This window comes from Euprymna scolopes, chromosome 14 (assembly GCF_053919585.1).
Source record: "Euprymna scolopes isolate OS-2025 chromosome 14, ASM5391958v1, whole genome shotgun sequence".
NCBI classification, from domain to species: Eukaryota; Metazoa; Mollusca; class Cephalopoda; order Sepiida; family Sepiolidae; genus Euprymna; species Euprymna scolopes.
The window spans coordinates 111,814,518-111,837,646 of NC_136495.1; the positions used below are offsets into that span (position 1 = coordinate 111,814,518).

The 23,129-nt window shown below is 33.8% G+C and overlaps 1 protein-coding gene across 1 annotated transcript in view; it reads left to right on the forward strand.

Annotated features, from left to right (window-relative positions):
* LOC145293225 (solute carrier family 35 member F6-like) overlaps positions 1–23,129 on the forward strand; it is a 62,323-nt gene that overhangs the window by 24,818 nt on the left and 14,376 nt on the right. Inside the window, exons 3-6 of the mRNA XM_080139769.1 lie at positions 4,229–4,448; positions 8,046–8,222; positions 14,961–15,071; positions 20,403–20,558. Coding sequence (XP_079995895.1) covers positions 4,229–4,448; positions 8,046–8,222; positions 14,961–15,071; positions 20,403–20,558 — 664 coding nt within the window. The remainder of the gene's footprint in view (positions 1–4,228; positions 4,449–8,045; positions 8,223–14,960; positions 15,072–20,402; positions 20,559–23,129) is intronic.

The following is a 23,129-nucleotide window of genomic DNA, read 5'->3' on the forward strand; positions in this document are numbered from 1 at the left end:
CTGTGGTCAGAAATAGATCTAGAAGTGAGGCTTGTTTATCTTGCTCGTCTGGTAAGCATGTTGGAAACGTAACTGTGATAGGGAATGAGATACAAGAAGCCATGTGTGATGCTACCAGCTGCGTTGGATAGAGAATCCAAGCCAATTACTGTGGTGGACATTAAAGTCACCAAATACATGTACTTGTGTGCTAGTATCAAGGGAAAGTGCTGTATCTAGGCTGTCAAAGACTTGGGGTGATTAGAGTACAGTCCTGGGTTGAGGGAGAGTGGTAGATAAAATAGAATAGCTAACGCTATAATGCAGGTTAAGTTTACAGCACATAAAGGCCAGGTCGTTAGATTCTAGTTTTGATTCTCTAGTCAAGGTGAGGGTGTTTCGAATATAGACTCCAAGTCTGTGCATATGTTTGTCTGAGTCCTTACAGTAATGTGGGAAATAACCGAACGTGTATATATATATATATAGATATTATATACAATATAATATATATATAACATATATATAATATATATGATCTATATCTATAATATAAAGCTGAACGCCTGTGTGTGTGTGTGTGTGTGTGTGTGTGTGTGTGTGTGTGTGTGTGTGTGTGTGTGTGTGATCACGAATAGGCTCCTATATGGTTGACTATTTTAAAAACTGATTACATATAATGATAGAAGATGTATCGAGGATCAGGAATGGGTATATTTGATCTGGCAGAATGGTGGTTCATAAAAATTGTGGAGTCTGCGTTAGCGCCTGGCTCCCAAAGTATGGAAATAAAAACTGAAAAAAAAAAAAAAACGTTTACAAGTGTTTTTGATATAGATGTACATAAGAATATTTTGATAAGTATGTTTCAACTTAAATAGGGATGGTATAATAAAATTGTGGGGTCTGCGTTCGTGCCTGTACTCTATGGAAATATGGCACACACTTTAACAAAGACTTTTCATATGTATTTGCGTAAGTATACTTTGATAATTATGTTTCAGTTTGAAGAAATATGGTATAATAAAATTACTGGGTGTTCGTTCGCGCCTGACCTTTATAGAATGGAAATATGTCACAAAGTTTAACAAGGTTTTTTAAAGGGGGTGAGGGTCCACAATAACACCTTAACTTTAATCTTAATTCACGTTAGCTTTTATTTATTTTTTTTGAGTTGAATCATATTGTGTCGAATAAATTCACATTCTTATTAAAGTGAAAGCCAAAGAAAAAAGTCGGAACTTTACACAATTCTCGACACAAATTTTGCATAACTCTGTTTTTTTCCTTCTCCACTTGCACGTGGCACTCTTTCGAAAATAGATAAATAGATAAATAATAAAAAGTAAGAATGTTACTTGTTATCGTATCAAAAGAAGGAAAACATCCTGCTCACGTGATTATGTGTCTTTTTAAAAACATTTACATAACCTTTTTATTTTTATTTATATATCTGTTTAAGCTTTTTTTTTGTCAGTGTACTAGAAGGAATTCAGTTGATTACAACCCTTTCTGCGTGTTCTTTACATTACAATAGTACAGCCCTGAATCCGACGGCGCAATATTATACCGTCCAATACTGTAAAACTGAAACGAAACTGTTCTGCTTGAAAACGGTGCCATTTTCTTCTTATTCATATTTATATCGATTCTTTGCTTTAAAAAACTAAAGTAATTACGTGTTTACTTTTTTAATATCCCATTTTGCTGTTTCGGATTATTTTACTAAAGTAATAAAGCTTCATTATTTTTCAAAACTGTTTTTGTTTCTTTGTTTTTCGATATTTCGTCGATATTATTTAGTAAGAGTGTTTAGCAGAAAAGCCAACAAACGACTACCCGAAAAAATAAATATACAAGAAATAAATGTTACCATAGTCAATAAAAGTTCAGTTCATGTTTTTTTTTTCTTTTGTTTTGAAATAGTTTTTAATGCTCTTTGAAATAGTTTCAGCGAACCAAAATTAAAACGAAATTTAAGGCGAGAACTACTTAAATGAATTTTTATATAAACTACACATGCCATAATCGAATATTCCTCAAGCATAAAATAACAGAAAACATTAAAATATGTTTATAAATATTCCTTACATTGACGGAACTCTCTTAAATTGTTAACACAGAATGCTCAGGTGCCATCCATTTCAAAGTTGCTGCCATTTTGATTTTTTTTCAACCGATTCGTGAATTAAAAATAAATTTTTTTTACAAACTACTTAAAAATACAAACCAATGAACTTTTCTACCATAAAAGTAACTTTTATTGACTATGGTAACATTTATTTCTTGTATATTTATATTATTATATATATAACATTTTCTCTTTGTAAGGAAACATCATTTTGTTGGTCACTCTTGGCTACCAATGGAAACAAAGTTGATATAAAAAAATATATTTTCGCAAAAATTATCTTTACTTTCATCATATTTTGCTTAGGGTAAAATTTTTGAGTATCAAAACCTATCTCTTTACAAACCCCCTCCTTTTCATAACCTATCATACTTTCATCAATCATAGTCCATTTCCTGTAGGCTGTTTTTGAACCCAGTCAATGACGGGTACTTCTGCTAGTATATATATATATATATATATATATATATATATATATATATATATATATATATATATATATAACACACACATACATATATATGTCAAAACATATATATGTGTCAAAACATCGTTAATTCATTACCCATACAGCATCAGCCATATAGCACAATGGTGAGAAGCCTTGACTGTCATTTGGGCAGTTGGGTTTCGATCCTGGCTTGAGGCAGTTGCCTGTCTAGCTGTGAAACAGTGAAACAGTACTGTATGTTGATGACTATATATATATATATATATATATATTTATATATTTATACTAATGGGACCTGTGGAAATTCCATAGAAGACTCATTCATATGTAATATATTGATATTGGCATTTTGTAGATGTTCAGCATAAATGGAGATACTCTGATAGTATTGTAGTTTTTTTGTTAAAATTGCGAAAGAATTTATCTAAGTTAACAGGGACGCCCAGCGTAGCCCAGTTATAAAGTACGCTTAAATATGATATTTTAATTCTTGCAGATTTTGTATATATTATTATATATAGATACAGGTTAACTCTCTCACACCATCGAAAACACCTCCTATAATAATGAATACATATAATCAGTCATTAAATAACAAAAATACACTCATTTCATTTCAGTCACACACCCATATTTGAATTATAACGGATATATTTGTTCCAGAAACAATATGAATTGCATCATATCTTTTTAAATATATTAACAGCTATATGACGTTATAAAAAAAAAAAATTAAATAAAAAAAAAATCTTACTCTCTTTCACGACGCTATGCCTCCCCTCCACTTTTTTGAATTTCCAACGACTTTTTCATTTCTGAAATGGAACAGGGTCATACATTTCATCAAAAATATATTTTCAAATATTTGTACTGGTGCATATGAATTACAAAATATCTGATATTTCCCCAAAACCTCTGGCCTTGATCGAGGGGAGACTGAAACTTTTTGCTATGCTTTCAAATGATCTGAAATAACAGCAAGAGGAAACTTGATTCCAAATATTTCTCATATGTTATATCTCCCCTCTTTGGTTTTCGTGCATAAAGTAAATTTCACAGTGTATATGAATTATTTGATACTGGAGATATTCATAATCGTACCTCCATTTCCAAAAGAGGGGAAATATAACATATGAGAAATATTTAAAATCAAATCTCCCCTTGCTGTTATTTCAGATCATTTGAAACGATAGCATCAAATTTTAGTCCACCCCCTCCCTCCCATTAAGGCCATAGGTTTTGGGGGAAAAAAGAACATATATTTTCAAACCAATAAAATATGCCTAAATTTGCATACATTTGTATATATAATGTCCTGGCAAGCCAGCTTTAGTTTTGCTGCTTTGGAGTGAATTTTGCTTAGGGGTTTATTTGCTTGGTTGCCCCCCCCCCCCTGTAGCCTTGCCAAGCCACTAATACATATATATATATATATATATATATATATATATATATATATATATATATATATATATATATATATATATATATCTTTCAGCTTTATTTTATTTCTGATTGAGACTAGTAGCCTGATAATTCTGGATTTCAAGAAAAATCATAGTTGAAACCAACATGTATGCACATAGCCAATAATGTTTGTATAAATGAAGAAAATTAACTCTACTTGTTATTGAGCACTATTTCATAACATTTTTTTTTAATTTCAGATTGCTGTGATGTTTATGGGCGAATTTACCTGCCTCTTTGTCTACATTTTCATCAAATGGGCTCGTTCCAATGATGCCCCCATCGATAGAGATGGGGGTAAATTTAATCCTCTTGTCTTCCTTCCTGCAGCTGTTGTCGACTTGATCCAAATGTCCCTGCTGCATCTCGGACTTGGACTTGTCTTGTTTGCTGAAATCACACCATTTCAAACAATGAAAGGTCAGATGTCTTATTTATTAGCTTTTTTTTTTCTTTTTCTCTGAACCTTATTTGATAAATGTAGGAAAAAAACAAAAAAAAACATGTTATTCATTTTATAGCTAGGAAGATGCGTGAAATCAATGAAATCAAGTTCAAATCCAGTTAGATCTATGGTTTCAAATTTTCTCCACTATTGCCTAATGACGTAAGACGATGTTGTAGCCTTGACTGAGGGGGATGGCACATTGTTATACATAAAAATCAATTTGCAGTGATGCACCAATCGAAGGTCATCAAGCCATGGTGACAAATGCTCATTTAAAAATAAAATATAAGACTGGCTTGTCAGTTTGACACCTTCTGCCGCTCAAAATGGTCCAATTAGTTCATCACAGTTTATTCCAGCACAAAATATGACACCTCCACTTCCCTGTTGACAACGAAATCGATGAGGGGTAAGGAATCCAAGAGGTCTCCAAACTTTGGCCCACCCATCTCGTCCATCAAGTATTGCTTTGGTCTCATTGGTGTAAAGAACATTTCCAAAGCTGGTTTTCATGTATTTCTGAGCCTAAGCCAAACATTTTTCTTTATGAGTTTGGTTTAAACAAATCTTACTATGGCCATAATGCTTCTTGCAACTTCGTTTAAGACATTGCAGCATATCTTTCTGGACGAGGAAGGTATTCCAGCCTTGTCACATAAAGCAGCACTGTTGCTGCCCGGCTGCTTGATAAGTTGACGGCGAATTTTTCTAACATCATGAGCAGAAACTGACTTTCTTGTGTTTTTGTCCTTCCTTGGTTTGATGTTTGGATTTTCAATGAATGAAGGCAATGTTCTTTGATCTCTTCTAAGCTCCTTGGCTAGATCTACGAGAGATAAACCTTCTGCAAGGCTTGCAGCAACATTTTCCTTTTCACTATCTGTTAATCGACCCTTTCTAAGCATTTTGGGAGACTTGCAATAAAGTGATACTGTTAAGTTTTGAGACATTGTGTTGAACACAGATGGTGGCGTAGTTCAGATCAGTAACCAAGATGGCGACCAAGAATCAAATGCGGTCCGTCGCGTAGGTAACCTCTTAAGTTCTGAGATATTATGTTGAACAAAGATGGCGGCGTAGTTCAGATCAGTAACCAAGATGGCGGTGTAGTTCAGATCAGTAACCAAGATGGCGGCGAAGAATTAAATGCGGTCCGTGACGTAGCAAATGGCAAACTGATTGAATCCAAAATTCGACGATTTTTATAATAATTTTGTGACGTTTTGATTGGTTGTTTAGCACAGCCGTTGGTTATAAAAATGATTGGCGAATCCATTCGTCTCATACCCCCCATCACAAGTCAAAAACATTTTAAAAAATTGTAAATTATCCCGGGCACTACGTTAAACTGCGACCATTTCTGCCTTACTAACCAAATTAACCAATTAATACCTAACATAATGTTTCCAGTTTTTGTAACATTACCAGAAAATAGAAAAATTAGCACAATTTTCAAAATATTTGTTCAAATTCCACAAAAATCAAGGAAATAAGACATATTGTTATTTCACTTCTCTGTTTTCAATAGCAATTTCCAAATTAAAAAAATATTAACCTGCAATAAAGCAATACACAGGGTTTATAAACTGATAAATGTAATTGATAATTACATTATAAAAAATTTAATATTAAAAATTGTTTTAAATACTTTTTAATTCATTTATTTTATGTGATTTGTAAGAGTCCATGCCTCAGCACCATAGAGCAGGACTGTTTCTACTGTGGCAAAGCACTTGATGAGACTCTGCTCAAAGTTGTCGAAAACTTCAAGTACCTTAGAGCATTTGTCTTCCAAGTGATCTATTGTCTAGTTCATCTGACTTTACATAATCACAAAGAAAATAATCTAATGGTGTTAAACCGCATGAACAGGGTGGCCAGTTAACGGGTCCATTTGATGAAATTATTTGTTCATCAAATGTGTCTCTCCGTAAATTGAATGTATAATTTGCAAATACTGCTTGGGCGTCAGTATCTTCATGATGAATTGCTAAACCAAGCCGAACTCAAAATAACTGATAATTGACAAATCTGCAATTAAAGAAAATAAAGTTGTCAATTTAAAGTTAACCGCCTCTAAAAAGCACTCTATGCACCATATATATATATAGTCATCCACATACAGTACTGTAGACTGTATCACAGCCCATCAGTGCGGCTAGACAGGCAAGTACCTCAAGCCAGGACGAGAGCCATTCAACTCTACGAGCTTCCCCAAGACGAGAGCCATTCAGCTCTACCAGCTTCCCCAAGATGAGAGCCATTCAACTCTACCAGCTTCCCCAAGACGAGAGCCATTCAGCTCTACCAGCTTCCCCAAGACGAGAGCCATTCAACTCTACCAGCTTCCCCAAGACGAGAGCCATTCAGCTCTACCAGCTTCCCCAAGATGAGAGCCATTCAACTCTACCAGCTTCCCCAAGATGAGAGCCATTCAACTCTACCAGCTTCCCCAAGATGAGAGCCATTCAGCTCTACCAGCTTCCCCAAGACGAGAGCCATTCAGCTCTACCAGCTTCCCCAAGACGAGAGCCATTCAGCTCTACCAGCTTCCCCAAGACGAGAGCCATTCAACTCTACCAGCTTCCCCAAGACGAGAGCCATTCAACTCTACCAGCTTCCCCAAGATGAGAGCCATTCAGCTCTACCAGCTTCCCCAAGATGAGAGCCATTCAACTCTACCAGCTTCCCCAACACGAGAGCCATTCAGCTCTACCAGCTTCCCCAAGATGAGAGCCATTCAGCTTTACCAGCTTCCCCAAGATGAGAGCCATTCATTTCAATTGGGGTGTGATGAGGGTCAAAGTGATTATAATGAAAGGAGAGGAGCTTGGTTTTGATACATTAAAATTAACCAGGCACTTTTTCCTCCATAGCACTATGTTCTCAAGGTCAGCAGAGAGAGAATCAGAATTGCTGGCCTTTGAAGTGGTGCCATAGATTGTGGTGTTGTTTGCATAGATGTCTACGAATAATCTAAGAATGTGATTTGGGAGATCATTGATGAAGATCAGGATAGAACCTTGAGGGACGCCAGCATAAATACTATGAGTTTCTGATTTCTGCCCATCAATGACTACTCTTATAAGTCTATCAGAGAGAAAGGATTTACTAATTGAGAGGACATTTCCGGCTATTTTATAGCTGGTGATCTTGTGAAGTAGACCTTTATGCCATACTCTATCAAAAGCCATAAGGCAACGTTTAAACAGCTTTGTAAGTACGGGAGTTAGTTCTGGTTGAAGCTTTCTGAGAAGCATGACTGGAATTCTGTTAGGGCCAGTTGCTTTACTGGAATCTGTTAGCTTTTAATGTTGCATCAATACTTATGAAATCACTTACATGTCGTTGCTTTTGTTTGGTGCGATAATTACTCATTCAAAAATCAGCTGTTCATTTTTCAATGCGCAGAGATCAATTTTTGATTTTGCCGAAAACATCAAATATTCAGATCAGCCCAAGATGCGAGAATTTTGCTCAATATTTTACATCTAAGAACATTGATTTCCATTTTGAAACGTGTGTAAAAAAACAAAAAACAAAATTGATGCCTTTCTTTTTCTTTTCAGGCGTGACTCTTGTCTTTACAGCCCTCCTTTCAGTCGCATTCCTTGCTCACTCTTTTGGGAAAGAGAAATGGTTAGGGATGTTGATGATTGTCCTTGGCCTTACAGTCATTGGTTTGCCAAATCTACTCACAAATATCGATGAAGAAGACAAAATTCATCATTATTCTCTCATTGCAGGTAAGATTTTATAAAAGCATTTTTCAGGGGGAGAGAGAGGACAAGCAATAAAAATAAAAAATTGAGAGAAACAGTTTTTTAAAAAAATATTATTTTGTGTTTTCTTATTGAATAAATACAAGATACAAATATAAGTCCTTCTCCTAAACTGATATTTCAAACTGAAGTATGTCATACTGCTAAAACTGATATTTCAAACTGAGGTGTGTCATACTGCTAAACTGATATTTCAAACTGAAGTATGTCATACTGCTAAACTGATATTTCAAACTGAAGTATGTTATACTGCTAAAACTGATATTTCAAACTGAGGTGTGTCATACTGCTAAACTGATATTTCAAACTGAAGTATGTCATACTGCTAAACTGATATTTCAAACTGAAGTATGTTATACTGCTAAACTGATATTTCAAACTGAAGATGTCATACTGCTAAACTGATATTTCAAACTGAAGTATGTCATACTGCTAAACTGATATTTCAAACTGAAGTATGTCATACTGCTAAACTGATATTTCAAACTGAGGTGTGTCATACTGCTAAACTGATATTTCAAACTGAAGTATGTTATACTGCTAAACTGATATTTCAAACTGAAGTATGTTATACTGCTAAAACTGATATTTCAAACTGAGGTGTGTCATACTGCTAAACTGATATTTCAAACTGAAGTATGTCATACTGCTAAACTGATATTTCAAACTGAAGTATGTTATACTGCTAAACTGATATTTCAAACTGAAGATGTCATACTGCTAAACTGATATTTCAAACTGAAGTATGTCATACTGCTAAACTGATATTTCAAACTGAAGTATGTCATACTGCTAAACTGATATTTCAAACTGAGGTGTGTCATACTGCTAAACTGATATTTCAAACTGAAGTATGTTATACTGCTAAACTGATATTTCAAACTGAAGATGTCATACTGCTAAACTGATATTTCAAACTGAAGATGTCATACTGCTAAACTGATATTTCAAACTGAAGTATGTCATACTGCTAAACTGATATTTCAAACTGAAGTATGTTATACTGCTAAACTGATATTTCAAACTGAAGATGTCATACTGCTAAACTGATATTTCAAACTGAAGTATGTCATACTGCTAAACTGATATTTCAAACTGAAGATGTCATACTGCTAAACTGATATTTCAAACTGAAGTATGTCATACTGCTAAACTGATATTTCAAACTGAAGTATGTCATACTGCTAAACTGATATTTCAAACTGAGGTGTGTCATACTGCTAAACTGATATTTCAAACTGAAGTATGTTATACTGCTAAACTGATATTTCAAACTGAAGTATGTCATACTGCTAAAACTGATATTTTCAATAAAGCACATCCCACTGCTACAACTGATATTTTAAACTTAAATATGACCTCCTGCTAAACTGGTATTTCAAACTGAAACATACCCCAGGTTAAAACTAATATTTCAAATTGAAACATGTCCCAGGCTAAAACTGATATGTGAAACTGATACATGTCCTACTATTAAACTACTCAGCAACTACTCTTATAAGCCTATCCGAGAGAAAGGATTTTATAACTGATATTTCTGAAACATGTCCCATATAAGAGGACTGAAACATGTCTTCTTAAAAGAGGACTTGTGACTGAAAAAGGGCTATCTTCTCCTACTCCATCTATGATATTAGTAGTTTAGTGATCAGAACAGAAACTGGTGATCGGACTAAATATAAAAATATTTAAAAAAAAAATAGAAATGAAAAATTTGTTTTTGAATACGAATGGAGATTGTGATGATAAAAAAGATTTTTTAATGCAGGTTTTGTTTATTATTCTTAAGCCATGGATTTAAATAGGGAAAAATCTCCCTTTTATTTTTTTTACTGTTTTTTATTTTCTCCCCAAACAAGGCTCAGTGCTACTTAGATATAAGGGATTAATATTTGGGGCCAAATCTACAGAGACACTATATAGGGAGTGGAGCAGTGAAAAGTCCTTTCACATTACACCAGAACTTCTGCATGGTAGCAGGGACCCGGGACCTGGGAGACAATTCCAGAATCTAGCAGTTTGAGGGAACAACTATTAGAATAGAAGGTTTTGCGGCATCTACGAGTCTCTACAGTATAGTGGTGGGATTTTGCTGCTTGTTGAGTCAGTTAGGGATATTTACATTGAGGATGTAGAAGTGCTCCCAGTTTGTCAGAGCACTTTCCATTAAAATACTTGTAAAACAAGTGCAGGGATGCAACATTTCGGCAATGGGACAGGAGTTGGAGTTTGGTTGATAGTCTGGGATCTATTAAGTTTGAGCCTCTTTTTTGGACCCTGTCTTAAAGCGAGGGACTAATGGCAGGTGCACCAGCCCAGATGTGGCAACCATACTCTATGCATGGGCGAATGGTGGCTTTGTAGAGATAAAGGATACTCTTAGGTGTGAGTAATTTTCTAGCATGGTAGAGAGAGCCTACCTTTGCAGCAACCTTGGCAATCTTCTCAATATATTTGTTCCAATTCATGTTAACTGTGAATGTTAAGCCGAGGAGTTTGAACAAAGAGTTTTCTGTTAGCATATTATTAGTCATTGCAGTCAGTAGTTGAGAAAAATTTCTTGTAATTGTTAAAGGAAAGAAGCTTAGACTTAGTAGCATGAAATGTTACCATCCATTTATGTTCCCATTTCTCTACAGATTGAAAGTATTCCTCCAAGGTTTCAGCCATTGCTTTAGATATGTGTTCATTCGTTTTTCTCTCATGTCTGTTATACAGTGCAATGCCATCAGCAAATATACCCATCTCGGAGACATTTTTATCAGGGATGTTATTTATGAATATTAGGAATAATAATAATAGTACTTGACTATTGTCTAAGAACGACACTCAAGGGAAGAGAAGAAGGAGCTTGGTTTTCATGTGCACAGACAAAAGAGCAAGCATGTCCAACTAATTGTAATTATTGATCTCGATTTTGCTGATGACCTAGCATTACTAACTGAGGAAATTGGTCAAGCCCAAGAAGTCCTAAGCCAACTGGAAGAGGAAGCACGATTGGTGGGTTTATACTGCAATGCCAAGAAAATAGAGATACAGGCCTTCAATCATGTTGACCCAATTGCAGTGAAAGTACTTGATGGGACTCTGTTCAAGGTTGTCGAAAACTTCAAGTACCTTAGAGCATGGTCAGAGAGCATTGAAAAAGATTTTAAAGTGAGAAAAGCACTGGTATGGAGTGCATGTCACAAGTTGAGGAAGATATGGTCATCTACTCTCTCAGAAAAGTTGAAAGTGAGACTCTTTGTTGCCACAGTAGAAACAGTCCTGCTCTATGGTGCTGAGGCATGTATCAAATATGCTGAAGAAGAGACTGGATGGCTGTTACACATAGATGCTCAGGATGGCCCTCAATACATCATGGAGGAGCCACGCAACAAACCAACAGCTTTATGATAGCCTGTCACCAGTATCACTGAAAGTACAGTAGAGAAGGATGAGAGTAGCCGGTCATTGCATGAGACACAGCGAAGAGGAAGCCAACAAGTTAGTTCTCTGGATACTAACAGATGGACACCCAAACTGTGGTAAAAGAAGAATGACCTACATTAACAACCTGCTACAGAACACAGGATTGGAAAGCATTTGGGACCTGTAAACTGTCATGCAAGATCAAGAGAACTGGAAAAGTCATGTAGATTTGGTGGTGAAGTGTCCTGAAAGACAACGGAGATGAGATGAGAGATGAGGAATAATAAAGGTTCAAAGATCGACACTGTGGCATTCTCGCATTTATATAATGTTTTGATGAACAACCATCAAGGACAACCTGAATTTTTCTCTTGTCTAAGAAGAATTTGATTTTTTAAGTATTTGTCCAGCAATACCATATGATTTAATTTTGTCAAACCCTATCATAAGTGTTAACTATACCTTGGCCCACTGCCCTTGCCCCCCCCCCCTACTTTATCCAGTGCCTAGTATATACGTCCAAATAATATTTGCAGTAGAAAGAGCATACTGTCAGTTGGAAAGAAGTTTAGTGTCTATAAGATGACGATGGACTAATGTTTGATTGATTAAGGACTCAAATATTTTGGCTAAAAGAAAAAGGGGGCTATTGGGGCGATAATTGAGGGGTTCAGGTTTTTCAAATATAAGATAAAGTGTAATTAAACTTTTTTTTATATAAATGTATTTCAATTCTTGGTAACAGTTGTGAAGTTGAGTGACTAGTAAGGGGACCTGGGGATCACGTGATTCATGGGAATTACAGTTCAATTTTTGATTACAGAGGCACAAAATTATCTATTATACATTGTAAGAATTTAATGTGTAATTTAGTTCGACACATAGAGACGTAGGAAGTGACAGTAGTTTTGGTTTCTGAATTTTAGAGATGAGGAATGATAATTTGCATTATTTGGATTATTTGGACTACTGTTCTCATCAACGTGTCAGATGATGAAATCTCTGACCTATGGATAAAAACTGGTCAGAATGGATTTAACTTTTGTGGTCTCACAATAGTGTCAAGACTGTTATTGAATAGAATCATAATGATGCTTCACATGAAGATTCCACAGGGAGGTGTCCTGTGGTCCACAGTCATATCCTATTTATTAGCTTTCTTAAATATCAGACATACGGCCGCAATTCTCTAGTTATTTGGCATCACATCTTTCTAAAGTTAGAAATTGAAAAAGTTTGCCAAAAGGTACACCAAGTGGGATGATTAATCAGGATTAGAATCGAGAAATGGTAACATTAGAATTTTTTTTGGGGGGAGGGGGATTAGAATTGGAAAAATTTGTGCCTAAGTTTTTATGCCAAAAATGATTCTTGAATTTGAAAAAATTTTCGACTTAAAAACTTAATTTTCTGATATTAATGATACAAGTGCTATTTTCGCAATGTTTCGGTCAATGTAACCTCCGAACTTTTAGCCGATGTAGTCTTGGATCTTCTTCAGGTGTATTTTGTCAAAGTGGAAAATTTTTCTGTCGAGCTTGGGAATCTGAATGAAATTTCGAATGGCACCCTTCATTTAATCCATCCAATTATAAGTCTTAAGCATTTCACAATCTGATTTTTAGTATTGCCCACATTGAGGAATGTCATTTAGAATTGAATTTTACTTAGTACTTTATCCGCTATCCCATAGGTCTGAGTTCAACACGATCCACCTGAAGAAGGTCGGAGGTTACATCGCCTGAAATATTAAATAAATCAAGATTCTGTGCAGATTTTTGAGTTCAGCAAAAACATTCCCCAGTTAAATAAGATACACCTGAAGAAGATCGAAAGTTACATCGACCGAGAAGATTGAGATACTGTACGGAATTTCAAACGGAATCCTTTATTTAATCCACGAGGGTAGCATGTTCTTGTTCCATCGGCTATGACGGGGTAGAAGTCTTAAGTAATTCACAATTGTATTTGAGTGTTGTCTACGCTGAGGATTGAACCTTCAACCTTCAGAAGAGTGTAACTTATGACTGAATTTTATCACATATTTTATCCACTATGCCATGGGTCTACAACCTTAACTCTAATATCAACAGAAAGGTTGTGAAAATTTATTCAAGATAAGAACAGTAGTTCAAATAATGTAAACTAGTAGAACCCGTGGAAATTCCATGATAGTTGAAATATTTTTAAAACACATTATAAATAAAATGAACGAAAACTAAAACATATAACAACGAATTCAAAATAATTTTTTAGCAAATTCTTTTGTAAGATTTTAAAGCCAAAAATAATTGATTTAAAAATTTTACATTTTTTTTCAATGAAAATTCAACACATTGTTTTTTTTTTTCTGAATACTTTTTTTAATATAAATTATAAAGTCAATTCACTTACACATTTTTTTTAATTAAAAAAAATTCTATAATAAAATACGGCATTTCTGCAGGACAGTGACATAGTTATCGACCCCCTGTTATCTGAAAGGGAACTAACGTCTAACAGCCATTATGTGAATCTCAAATATAAACAAGTGTTTACGATAATGCAAAAATATATAATAACAAAAATATATGAAAATCGAAACATTTATTGTATAAAAAATGTATCAAAATATAATTTTGATGCATTAATATACTCTCTTTTTCAATGAGTGATTCATAACTAAAAATAATAAATATGATAAAAACACGAAACATTTATACATTGTTTTTAGATTTATTTGTTTTTTTTTATGGTAAGGTTGTATAAAAATGTAGCAAAATATAATAAAAAAACATGAAACATTTAGAGAGGTTTAAGAATAATTTATTTTTTGTACAGAAAGATTGTATAAAAATGTATTAAAATATAATTTTAGTTTGCACACACTTTTAGAAAAGGAAGAGTTATCGACCCCTGTTCTTTGTCTGACAAGCGACATCTGTTGATGGTTCTTGAAACTAAAATACACACATTAGCTTCATGCTACTGAAATGCAGAAGTGCCAAAAATCTTAGTCTCTTCTCAACATGATTTTTTAAAATTATAAAATAAAATAGCCAATTTAAAACCATAAACAGACAGCCCTGTGTTTTTTTGTTTTGAAAATTTTTGGAGAGGAAATGGTTTTAATGATTTTTTAACTGATAAAGAGCGACTATAAAGGGAGGTAATTCGTTTCTCATTAATTAATGTTTGTGATGATGATGTTTTTTTTTTTTTTGTGACACCGGACATTGGACAGATAAATTAATATTTATATGATACAGTATCTAAATGATGATTTAGAACCACTTTCTTTTTTTTTTTCAGGTCAACTTTTCATTGCAATGTCACAGATGTTGTCTTCCGTTCTGTTGGTCTATGAGGAATATTGGATTCACAGGTGCAACATTTTTCCACTTGCTGTCGTTGGATGGGAAGGTAAAATATGAAAAATTATTCACATTATTCAGACTATTATTCTCGGCACAACGGTTCTTGCCAGACCACCGAAGTTAAGCAACATTGAGCCTGGCCAGTACCAGATGAGTGACTATTTGGGAAGGTGATGTGCCATGAGATAAAATACAAGGTTGGAAAACTGGCGCAGTCTATCCTTCTCTCTTAAATTGGAATTGTATGGAATTGGGAAAAATTTGGAAATCGTCCCATTAATAATATATATATATATTGGGTTGAGCATTTTGGGAAGTACTATACAAACTGCCATTAGCGTATAAAGCGACGCTCTTTGTGTAAACAAATTCAGCGGAGGCATTTGAACGATGTCAAAACTAAACATCATTAAATCCATTACCCACACAGCAGCAGCCATATAGCATAATGGTGAGAAGCCTTGACTGTAATTTGGGCAGTCAGATTTCGATCCTGGCTTGAGGCAGTTGCCTGTCTAGCCACACTGATAAGCTGTGAAACAGCGAAACTACTTTATGTGGATGACTCTCTCTCTCTCTCTCTCTCTCTCTCTCTATATATATATATATATATATATATATATATATATATAATGTTAGTGATGGGACGTTTCAACATTTTTTCAATATGTATATTTTTTTAAATACATATATATGTTTTATTTAGAGAAAGTTTAAATGAGATAAGTCATCGGTACTGTCGGTTTCAAACCTGATAATTAGAGACCATTTTAGATGCCCATATCAAGCTCTCTTCAGCCGAGACTCATGGCATCTAAAACAATCCCTAATTATCAGATTTGAAACCGACTGTACCGATGACTTATCTCATCTAAACTTTCTGTAAATAAAATATAAATAATACGCTCTTATTTTCAGATTTTTCCTTATAATAGGGCACTCTGCTGGAATCCGTTTTTCCAAAAATATAACTAATTAATACATATATATATATATATGAAGCATTTATGTCAATATATATATATATATATATATATATATATATATATATATATATATATATATATATGTGTGTTTAGGTGTGTTTATTTACATAGACAGACATTGTTGGTTAATTTTTCTTAGAAACTATGTCAATAAGTTTAAATTATTACCAATGTATTTCATTTCCCTCTCCTCCTCCAATCCTCGCCATGGCTCTCATGATTTTTAGTCAGTCTTATTCCTGTAACCCAAAACCTCCTCTACTTAATAGATCAACCAGTGATTATCTGGCAGTCAAGTGTTTATTCTCTGGAGGATTGCCCAAAACAAACAGGAAATATAGACTTTTGGTGATTGTCCTAGTTTTCTGGCATTTAGCATCCTGGATTAACAATTAAAATCTGGCGATAGCCAAGTGGTTACAAAAGACAGATTGCAAGTGGAAGACTTATCTGTGTTATTAGGATTATTTGGACTACCATGAGTGTTATTCTCACAACGTTTCGGCTGATGTAACCTCTGACCTTCTCCAGGTGTATCTTGTTGAACTCGGGAATTTTTGCAAACATGTGGCGCAACGGATAAAGTATTAAATAAAAATTTAGTTTTTAATAACACTCTTCCGGAGATTGAAAGTTCAATCCTCAGAGATTATAAAGAAATCGGAGTTGGTAATTGGAATCCGAAATTGAGAACAGCGTCGGTAATTGTGTCAAAAGCGTGAAAATATTGGAATCGTCCCATCACTAATATATATAAGAACATTTTATGCAGTTACCTCCCCTTAAGTATAAAAAATGTCAAAACACCTAAAAAGAACTGCAGAAAAAAATAAGACAGAACCGCAGAAAATAATAAAAAATGAATAAATAAAATAATGAATAAAACTAACAAGTAATTTAAGTTAAATAATACCAAAACGCGCCTGATGATAATAGTAAAAATTATAAAAGAAAAATAAATGAAAACCCCCAACGATCTTAAGAGAACTGCAGAAAAAAACAAAGAGCAAATAAATAAATAAACGAATAAAGACTAGTTAATAGTACACAGATAAGGCTAAATATTAATATTAAAAAAAAACAAAACTGCAAATAATATCGAGTTACAACACACGCATGATATTAATAAATTATGCATCTGAAACAAATAAATTAATTTCCAATTTCTGTGAACCTGCTCCATCTACAATAAAATCTGCCATGCATGTTTGAAAGTTGAACACACGCCTGACGAAGGGAAGACATCCCGAAATATAGCATCACAGATACACCACCTGACTGCTTAACACAAATAAGAACATTCTACATGTAAAATATGGCATATAAAAAAACAAAAAACACATGTATATATATATGTATGGTTATACATATACACATGAATTGGATCAATACAAGTGAAACTACATACTTGGTTCCATCATTTTATCTTAAGTTGCGTCTGTTTGGATCTATCTGTCACATCTTTGCATTGTTCTGCCTTCTATAAACTTAACTTTCTTCTTATATACACATTAAACAATGCTTCAAGCAAACTACCTTAATCTAATAAAATAGAAGTAGTCGGAAAAGATAACCCTTTTCTCACTTTAAAGTCATTACATTTAAACTTTTGCCTCTCAGTACAGTCAAGGAAGCAGGAAACATAGAGAGAATTCCAAAGTCTAGCAGTCCGAGGGAAGAAACTATTATAGTAGAAGGCTTTCCAGCATCTTATACAGTGAAGGGGTGGGATTTTGCTGTTTGTTAGGTTAATCAGGAGTATGCACCTTAAAGGGACACAAGTGGTATGAGTTCATCAGAGCACATTTCATTAAAGTATTTGTAAAACAGGCACAGAGATGCAACATTTCGATGATGAGACAGAGCTTGGAGCTTGGTCGATAGTGCGGCACCTATTAGATTTAAAACTCTTTTTTTGGACTGTCTAACAGTGAGAGACTAGTGGTAGATGCACCAGATGTGGCAACAATATTCTATGCATGGGCGAATTGTGGCTTTGTAAAGATGTAGAATATTCTCTGATGTAATTTTCTAGCAGGCTGAAGGGAGCCCATCTTCTTTGCAGCAGCCTTGACAATGTCCTCAATGTATTTGTTCCAATTCATGTTGTATGTGAATGTTAAGCCAAGGAGTTTGAAGGATGAGCTCCCAGGCAGGGTGTTATTTGTCATGGTAATCGGTGGTTGATAAGATTTTTTTTGTAATCATTAAGGAAAAAAATTCATTTTTAGTTTGTTAAAGTCATTTGCTGTTTTACAACTTTTTGTAAGAAACGTTACATCAACAATAGTTTTATTAAAAAAATTTTTTTTTTTAGAAAACACTACTGCACTAACAGTTTTTAATTTTATTACCTAATCTCATATTACAAGTGTTATTTTTTAACTTTTCTTTCAAGGCAAGAATTATAATCATAACTTTTGTGTTGTCATGATTTGCCTCCCTTGCATTTGTGATACCGGAAATAATAAAGACTGCCTGGGAAAAGCTAAGACAGTTTGACTCCAATGCTGATTGAAAGCACACGTCTATCTGCCTTTGATTCTTCTTTCATTTTGCCTTTTGTTTTAGCCTTGTGAGTCAAGCCTATAACGTTACAATAACTACTAAATAACGAGTCAAGCCTATAACGTTACAATAACTACTACATAACGAGTCAAGCCTATAACGTTACAATAACTACTAAATAACGAGTCAAGCCTATAACGTTACAATAACTACTAAATAACGAGTCAAGCCTATAACGTTACAATAACTACTAAATAACGAGTCAAGCCTATAACGTTACAATAACTACTACATAACGAGTCAAGCCTATAACGTTACAATAACTACTAAATAACGAGTCAAGCCTATAATGTTACAATAACTAAATTCCACAGTGCACTCTTTCATATGTAATATACTGATGTTGGCATTCTGTGGATGTTCAGCGTAAATGGAGACGCCCTGATATTATTGCAGTTTTTTTGTTTAAACTGCAAAAGTATTTATATAAACTAGCAGGGACACCCAACATAGCCCGGTCGTAAAATACACTTAAATATGCTATTTTCATTTATACAGATTTTGTATATATTATTATAGAGCCAATTTTCTATCGATTCTTGTATATTATAAAGTTGTGATTTCAGAAATAAAAAAATACATCCATATGACTTGGGTGCATCTGCTTGAACCGAAACCAAAACCAAAACTTATGAAGAAAAAAAAATATCTATATAAATATAACTTGTGTTCCTTCAGCTATAATCGAAACTGAAACCAAAACTTATGAAGAATTCTTGTTAAAATTATTTCTTACAAGAAATGGAAGATGATAACAATTAAACGACAGTCACTCGGAAGAAAAAAGATGTAAGCATGACACACAAAATAACACACACGCTATTGTATTAATATATAGATATTTGTAGTTTTTTTCGACTAGCAATATATCTCCAAACAAATAACACCAGTTTTATATATAAAACTAGCAGGGAGACCTAACGTTGTCCAGGATTGAGTGAGAATCAACAAATTTTTCACTCTCCCATACTTTTATTGCCATTAAAATCGATGAAATTGCCCATTTTTCAATTAAATCAATTGATTGCCTACTTTAGTTAGCTCCCCCCTTCTCTGCAACGTATTATCAGGAAGCTTCACATGATACCCCGCAATACATTACAGTCCACATTGCACTGTAGAGAATCTATTATCGATTTTATAAAATTATCTGTAAATAATGGCTTCACTTAAAGTTTAAAACCCAAAAGTCAAGTATCATGGTTCAGTTGTGCCCTAAACAGAAACATTCATTTCGGACACGCCCCTGTCTTATCAAAGAACCAATTGTTGATTTTATGAAATTATTTTTGCATAATCACTCGAATTAAAGTTAAACATACAAAAGTCAAGTATCATCTTTCAATTGTGCTTGAAGACAAAAAAAAAAAAAACATTCATTTCGAACGCTCCCCCATCATAAAAGAATCTACAGTTGATTTTATAAGCTTGGCCTTTCTGCTTGTGTGATGATAACACTTCTTAAATACACTTGTGATTTTATGTTATATAAAAGTGTTAACTTTGATCAAAATCGGACTTCCTTCTTTAATTGAATTTATTTGATTATCAATTTTCGATACTTATCATATGCATTCCAATACAAAACCTACATAAAAACGCTCCCAGAGACATCAAGTACCTTCGTGTGAAATTAAAAAAAAAGTCAGCCCAGCCATTTACGAGTCCATAAAGAACTCTCTCTCTCTCTCTCACTCTCTCTCTCTCTCTCTTACGCACAAAATTTCTTTTATATACTAGTAGAGATAGAGATATTGATTTTAGTTTCTCTTTATAATGAATATTCAATGGATATTCAATTTTTTTCTTCCCTGTTCTTGCAGGATTGTTTGGTTCTGTCTCAGCCATCGGAATGGTGTTTGGTTTCCACCATATCAAAGCCAGAAACTTCAGCCATTTATCTTCTCATAGACTTGAAGATATCTTTGATGCTCTAAAACAAATCAGCAGTTCTTGGACAATTTCTTTGTGTGTCATAAGTAAGTATGTATTTTTTTGTTTTGTCTGAAGTGAGATAAAATATTTAATAAGGATCAACCTTTAAAGTTTCTCTCTCTTTTTTTTTTTGTAGTTAAATTGATGTGTGCCCCCATGACGCATGGATAACATTTTACTGCATCCTTAAACATTTTTACATATCACTTTCTTTTGCAGGGCTAACCGATGTTGCCCCAGGGGCAAAAGTGTAACATATTTCTATTAAAACATCCATCTTTTTACTCCCCCCCCTCTCTCTCTCTCTAATTTTCTTTCTTTACCCCTCCTCCCTTTCTCCTCTGCTTAGCTCATTTCTCTCATTGACCATACACATACACAACTTTTCTTTATATAGATTCCTCAGGAAATGATTCGTCCTAAGAGAAATAACTCTTTGATAAAAAACCTGACTTACTTCCCTTTACTATATAAAATGGCTGCGATTCCCCTTTCTCCTCAACAAGATCTGCACTAGTTTAGGATCAAAGAATGAATAACTTTTTTCTATATTTTAGATATTATTCATCCAGGGCAACGCTGGTTAAAAATATACCTACTTTGTGGGTGTTTGTTTTGTAGTTTGTTACTTTTAGCTGGACATAAACACAGAAAACTTCCCTTTATATTATAGACTAGCAGGCCTACCCAGCATTCCCCAGGTCCGTATAAAACATAGAGAAGAAATGAAGTTGCGTTTGAACATACCTGCTATTCTTAGCATACTGAGCCTTTTTTGATGACTATCTATCATTTTCTACCCCTAGCAACGCTGCGTAGATCTTCTTGAATAAAAACAGAATAACAAACCACAGAATAACAAAACACAGTCATATTTTTTTCCTGGGCAACACAGTTTTTAACATATCTGCTCTATCCAGGATAGATGTTCAATTAGAGACCAGTAATTCCTATCCCAAGACGAAAGGTGGGGTTATCTATGTTATATTTTTCTTTGTCAAATTTTGCGTTCTTCCACATTTTTTTTACTATTTATCAGAATGTCATCTAAGTATGACATTGCAAAATCCAGGTCAGCTAGCATCGTATACCTAATTTGCTGAAATAAATTTGAGGCTAATTTCAAACCACTAGGCTTTAATGGAAATAATTCTTTATGCATGTTAATTGTTAGATATTTTGCATATTCCTCGACTTTTACTTGTAGATCAATTCTCGAGAAAATTTTTCTACTATTCAACTTTGAAAAGTTTTCTCCTGGTGTAGGAAGTGGATAGCTGCAGTCTTTTAGACAATAGTTAACGCCTATTGAAAAATCAAAGCCTACTCTTATTTTTATTTTTTACATATATTGTGGGTGACGCCCACTCTGAGTAATCAACTTTTTTAATCACTTCAATTTCTTTAAGTCTCTTAAATTCTTTGTCTATCATTTCTAATGATGAAAATGGGACCTTTCTTGTTGGTTTGAACACTGGTCTTGCATTTTCCTTTAGCTCGAATTTTACCACAATCTTCGTACAACAATCTTTCAGGAAATACACTTGTAAATTAATTTTTTAAATTTCTAACAAATTTTTCTGACATTGTAGATTTCTTTATCCCTTTACATTTCCACTAAACGTATTTATCAGTTTCTTTCATAAATTAAACAGTACCATACTTTCGATACCAAACAGGTTTGAATTTCTTGCATACATGACATAGATTTTTGCCTTGAATGCTTTATTATCAAATGATCAAATTCCCCTTTGAATTTTAACCTATTTCCAGAAACACTTTTCGCAATTTTCTCAGTGTTTTGTAGCTTTGGTCGTCTGATTTTTATTTCACGTTACTTCACTGAGCAGGGATTTCCCTTATAAAGACGGCAGCTTGAAAATAGTACCCCCTCACCCATAAATTAATGACTATCAGTTTCTTCCATAAGTTAAGCAGTATCATACTGTCGATACCGAACAGGTTTGAATTTCTTGCATACATGAAATAGATTTTTGCGAATTTGGTAATTTTTTGAAGCAGTTTGGCCTTCAAAAATTATATTTGGCCTTTTTCAAAGTGTAACATACAAACTAACTAGGGAAGGAACAAGCAGAATATTATATAGACAGGAAATAATCTAATTATCTACAATCTATCACAGCAAATGGTACCTTGGTGTCTTGCCCCAGCATTTTTGACTTGTTCAGGCTAATGGTAAGCCCTAAATCCTTGCAAGCTTGTAAAAAGCAGTCCAACGTTACTTTTGGAATGTCCTTCATATTATTACTAGTTTATACATGCTATTTGGGTGATGTTCATATGGTAATTCAATCTTTACCTAACTTCTATCGCTTTGTAAGTAATACAAAGAAAACAATTTGTGAAATTTTGTTTAAAAAATATGGTACTTAGTATTTTCATGAGAGAGCAAGTAACTACAATGAATGTATGTATTTACTTTTATATATCAACTAGTTTATTCCCAACTCAGAGCATTATAGGTACAGTATCTGGACATATTAATTTCCATCTTTATCTAGCTTATACTGCTTTATAGCTAGTATTTAAAAAAAAAACAAAAACAAAAAAACACACAGTAGTGTTTTTTTTTTAATGCATTTCGACCTTTAAAA